This window comes from Ziziphus jujuba, chromosome 12 (genome assembly GCF_031755915.1).
Source record: "Ziziphus jujuba cultivar Dongzao chromosome 12, ASM3175591v1".
Taxonomy (NCBI): domain Eukaryota; kingdom Viridiplantae; phylum Streptophyta; class Magnoliopsida; order Rosales; family Rhamnaceae; genus Ziziphus; species Ziziphus jujuba.
This window is the reverse complement of record NC_083390.1, coordinates 16,620,598-16,626,133: the sequence shown is the minus strand read 5'-3', so window position 1 is coordinate 16,626,133 and position 5,536 is coordinate 16,620,598. Positions and strand designations below refer to the sequence as shown.

Here is a 5,536-nt window from a genome sequence, read left to right as displayed (position 1 = left end):
AATCTTTCTTAGTTTAATAAGCAAAAGGCGTTCCATAAAACATGAAATTTATAACCACATTACATTTTGTGATAGAAAGATGCCAAAAGATTAACGATGAACAATTTTCTCACATCAGTCAAAACTCTCCATCTTTGTTCAATCCCAAAACCCCTGAAAAATCTATTTCCAGTTAATCCACTTTTGTTGGAGAAGGCAAGCTATTCATGTTAAATAGAAAGTACTTCCAAAATGTTGGTTTGTTTATACTCTGTTTTTACTCTGTTTTTGCAATGCCTTTGCTCTGTTTCTGCTCTGTTTTTTGCTCTGTTGTTGGCTCTGTTTTATACCAAATTGCCTTTTTTGATTTAAGCATCCACCAACTACGTAGAAACCTTTGGTCTTTGATTGATCGGTGGCAAACATTCTTGTGGGTTACTATAAAAATATTCTTCTTCTTTAGGTTTCCCAGGAATATTAAATCTTTGAGCTGGATTACCAATTCGATCAGCATGACTACTTTTCATTGCTTGGGAAAATTCAACCCAGCTAAGATTTCCATTCTTGTATTGATCTATTAAGTTGACAGTAAGCTTTCTGTCTAGAAGAATCGTGGTCTTAAACCCCAAATACCTGCAGAACAACCTATATGTTAACAATCTATGCAGCAATATTGAAGTAGTAAGAAATTTTCTTCTCTAAATTTTCACAATTTTATGTAGAAAGAGACACAGCTCAACGGGGGAAGAAAAGAGAGAAGAGAAAATGCTAAATTATTGTGAAGTATACCGTCGATGGCCTTCGACAACCTTTGCCATGTTTCCTCCATAAGTAGGAATAAAAATGTCACTTTCTAATGCCACTATATAATCTAATGCAGCCATCTGGTTTAAATGATTGTTGAAGGGTCTAAGGTCTGAGGGTTTTAGCAGTGTCTCCTTTTTGACCTGTTTCATATATAATCATCAAATATACATACAAATATAGATATATATTGCTTGTATGTATATAGGTCAAAGTATACTAACCAAATTAGGAAAAGCCAATTTTAAAGATGCCATTCTCTTTTCTCCTCCATATATATCACCAGCAGCAAGATAAATTTGTATAGTAGGATCTATACCCAATGCCCTCAATGCGAATGCAGTTTCCTCCGGAGTTAAAGGACACTGTCCATCTTTTCTTCTCTTCTCAGAATCTATTTCTTTTTCATTCCCCCAAGAGTATGCATGTCTGATAAAGATTTCTAACATAAGATAAAAACTATATTCCTATCATATTAAAATTATGTATACATATATATATATATATATATAGAGAGAGAGAGAGAGAGAGAGAGAGAGAGAGACTTAGACATATACTAGATCAATCTAAAAGTTCTATTACTAGATCTTCCGTTATAAGCACTTTGATCGTTTTAATAGTTAGTGGTATACTAAATTCTTACCAAGAAAAAGTGAACTTTTATATGGTTAGGTATACTATTAAAGAAATTTAAATTTCAGCTTTTGAAAAGGTTCAAAAGTTGAATTTATAATATATCACTAAATCTATATTATATCAATAATAGAATTTTAAATTCCAACTCTAGAATTCATCAAATAACTAATAAATGAAGATTTAATATCTAAAACTATAGTATTGATCTAATATAGCATGACTCTCTCTCTCTCTCTCTCTCTCTCTCTCTCTCTTTATATATATATTCAACATAAATAGATGTCAATCAGTATGGGGGTGAATTCATCTCTCGGGTTCACTGCCATTTGGACTCTTGCACGATTAATGGAGATTGCTATCTAACCTCATATTTGTCAGCTCTTCAATTTCTCTGTTGTTGCAACCTTCGGTGCAACCACAAAATGCTAACATGTCCATTTCGTATCTGAGATGAAGAACTAGGAACGGACCATTTTTTCTCAGAATCCTAACAATCTTCTTTCCCATTTCCTCAATCCGGGTAGTGAATCTTAGAGCTTTGTAGTTTACTCTGCAACGAAGCTGTTGAAGCTCTACAGGAAGACCATTATTAGCGAGCCTCGTATTAGTTTTAGTGAAATGAAGGAGACCATACCTATTTATCCGAGGAAGTATCTGCATAACAACAGTATACACATCGATCAGAAAAGTTATTCATACCAACTATCATGGTAAAAAATAATAATAATGATAAATAAATAATAAAACGCAAATTTCTAACAAAATCTTTATGGGAAACTAACCAACCTCGTTGTAATAGAATGAAGTGTTAGACCATTTAACAGGTGGAAAAGAAACAATCTGTCTTATTTTCTCCATTCTTCTCTTTTGCTTGGGAGGAAGTTCCTTCACTATGCGGACTTGGTCTCTCAAAGATGAGATAAAGTAATCCACATCAAATATATCTTCAAACTTACTGCCAAATGTAGAAATCCATATTCCGTGGTAACATTTATGATTTTGGTTTTTTGTTTTCAGATTTTTGTTTTTATTTTATTTTATTTTTTCTTGGTTTAAGTTTTACTAGCTACGAGCTTAGAGAAAAAAAAAAAGAAAAAAGAAAAAAAAAATGAATTGAAAACTATTTTCTGTTTATAAAATGAAGCACTGATAAATATTTTTCTTTTTGCCATTATAATATGATGCTTAATTAATCCCTTGAAAAAATAATAATAATAAAACATAAAAATATAAACGCTATCAAACGAACCCTTAACAAATAGTTTTGAAAATTAACCTGCCTGTTATCATGCCAAAAGGAGGTATTATCCAATTCAGGAACTACAAGAGTGAGATTCAAATAACTTGCAATCGCCACCATGTCACATATCTGTAATTTAGATTTCAAGAATAATAATAAAATGAAATTAATAAATCTATCATATAGATTTAATAAATTGATGGAAAAATGAATAATAATGTTTAGCATAACCAGGACTATATATATATAAATATATATAACTTACTTACACCAGCTCGCATTTGATTTAATCCTCCATTAGAGGAAACAATCAGATAACCATTGCTGTCATAGAATCCTAAAGAATAGTTAAAATCAATATTTTTTTCTGAGTGATTTTGACTCGTACGTACTTGGTGATGAATTGATGTTGAGAGAAGATCAGGGGACTCACTTTCAAGTTGATTATTAACTTGTTTAGAGGCATAAGATTGAAACGTGAGAACCGGGGCGGCCCCCATTGAAATGGCGGTTGCAGTGGTAGAGATGAGTTGTAGCCTAAACGCACACAGAAGCAACATCATGAAGGACATGGTGGCTCCAATTGCCCACCATTTCAACTGTGTTATTCGAGAAGCTTTGATCCTTCCCATTACCAAATTCTTCAATTTTCTCACATTGGTCCTTTCCATATAGTACTTAAAAAAAAAAAAAAAATTAAAAAACTCTCAAAATCTTTCTACTTCTATTTCTTAGTCTCTCCTATTCCTATTACCAATCTCTTCAGATTTCTTACATTGATCCTTTCCTTACATTGATTCTTTCCAAATAGTACTTCAAAAAAAAAAAAAAAAAAAGAAAAAAAAAAAAAAAAACCTCTCACAAAATCTTTCTATTTCTATTTCTGAGAAGCTTTGCGAATATATAGAAAGATTAGAAAGGTATAGATATGCTTTCTTTTAGAAAGAAAATTAAGGATATGTCTAGTAAACACAATAATCATTCCTGAAAATATAAGAATAGTTATTCATGTAGAATAGAAAATAGAAAAAAGAATAGTAATTTCTACTTATGTGTTTGGTAAAAATATTAAATTAAAATCAAAGTTTAGTCCTTATAAATATTTTTTTTTTGAAAAATGTTCAAATTTAGTAAAATTTAATTAAAAGTTAAAATTTATATTTATTATATATTTTTAGTATGTGATAATCAATGTAAACCTAAATACAATATAATATTTTAAATTTTGTTTAAATTAAAACATAGAAATAGATATTGTAGAGTTTTAAAAAGGAATTGATATTTTTTCAAAGGCATATATATTATTATTTAATAGTTATTCCCAAATTATTAAAAAAATTACCAAACATAAAAAAAACTAAATATTGTACCCCTACATCTATTCTATAAATCAAACAAACCTTAAGAAGTTTTTATAGGAGACAACCAAATCGTTACATTGTAATTTGTTTGTCGTGTTAATTCCTATTTCTTTAAAACAAATAACATATAGAAAACACCATTTCTATATATATATATATATATATATGTATATTCGGGTCCAATGTAGTCAATGATTCTTGTTTTTAATTAATTTATTTACCAATTGGGGTAGTTGTAATGAGTTGCCATGTATACCATTTTTTATGCACTATCATATATACTATAATACAGTGGTTGTGGAAGTCAACGTTCTTATAATGTTGATTGAGGCAGTCTAACTAATAGATTAGACTAGAAAATATGATTAGTTCCAATCTAGTATTCCCTAGTCCGAGGGAATTGTATCTTTTTATTTTTATTTTTTTGAAATAAGACAATAATTTTATTTTGAATCTTCAAATTTCAAATACTGCAATTTAAATTAAATTTTAATTTTAATTTGTAGTATTTTGATCCAATCAAATTTTTTGGCGAAGTTAAAATAGGTGTCTGAATTAGAGGCCACTTTTTTTGGTCATTTAGAATAATACCCCACAAGTTTACAATAACTCTCCCCTTCCATTTTGATGTTTCAAATTTACAATACAACCTGCCAGTAGATGTGAGTAGTTTAACAGCTTAGCCATTCTCACTTGACTAAATTAGAGGCTATTAAAAGGAAAATATTTGAAATGGGCATAAACAGCATCAAATTGGATCAATTGTATTTTAATATTGGTAAATGGGATTAAACAATCAAGCACTATTACTAAAAAAGTCTAAATTGAATCCAAATGCAACAAATTGAAATTTGAGAATCTAAATTGTAATATTTTAATTTTTTTTTATCATTTATAATAATTTTCTCCTTCACTCTAGTGTATCGAATTTATGATCTCCTAATTGTAGTTGTAAATGGCTTACCAAGAGCCAATCTTATTTGATTGCAATGTTTTAAATTTGAGGATCCAAGATGCCATCCCCTAATCCCCTAATGCAATTAACTCTAGAAAATATTATATAAAATATGAGATTATGTATCTTTTACAGATTTAAAGTTATGCCGCCTAATTGATAATCTTTATTGGAATGAATAAGATTGAGTAGAAATATTTTATTTGAACATATACAATTTTAATTAGGTAGGCAAAATATAAATTAGAATGTGGATTAATTGATTATTTATGATGGCTCTTGACCCTCTTCATTCTATTAAGACATGTCAACATGATTGTGCAATCAGAGTTACCAAATTAATATTTCATCAAAAAAAAAAAAAAAAAAAAAACAAATTGAAAGAAACAAAAAGTTGGGAAGCTAGTTACATGTGACCATATAACAATAATATAGTAAATACAAAATTCATTTCTTTATATCGATGGCCATGACAAGCAAGCAACAATGTCACTATGAAGTGGTCGGACAGGGGAGATTTACGTCAAAATGGAATATATATGCCAGTAATTATTTAATTTT

At 29.3% G+C, this 5,536-nt stretch overlaps 1 protein-coding gene across 1 annotated transcript; it reads right to left on the bottom strand.

Moving 5' to 3' along the window:
- Positions 1 to 362: 362 nt before the first annotated feature.
- LOC107429090 (rhamnogalacturonan I rhamnosyltransferase 1) lies at positions 363 to 3,330 on the bottom strand. Its single transcript, XM_016039741.3, has 8 exons — positions 3,093 to 3,330; positions 2,929 to 2,996; positions 2,700 to 2,788; positions 2,206 to 2,374; positions 1,784 to 2,073; positions 1,008 to 1,212; positions 769 to 926; positions 363 to 612 (listed from the first exon to the last, which is right to left on the bottom strand). The coding sequence occupies exons 1-8, from the start codon at positions 3,328 to 3,330 to the stop codon at positions 363 to 365; spliced, it is 1,467 nt and encodes a 488-aa protein (XP_015895227.3).
- Positions 3,331 to 5,536: the final 2,206 nt, after the last annotated feature.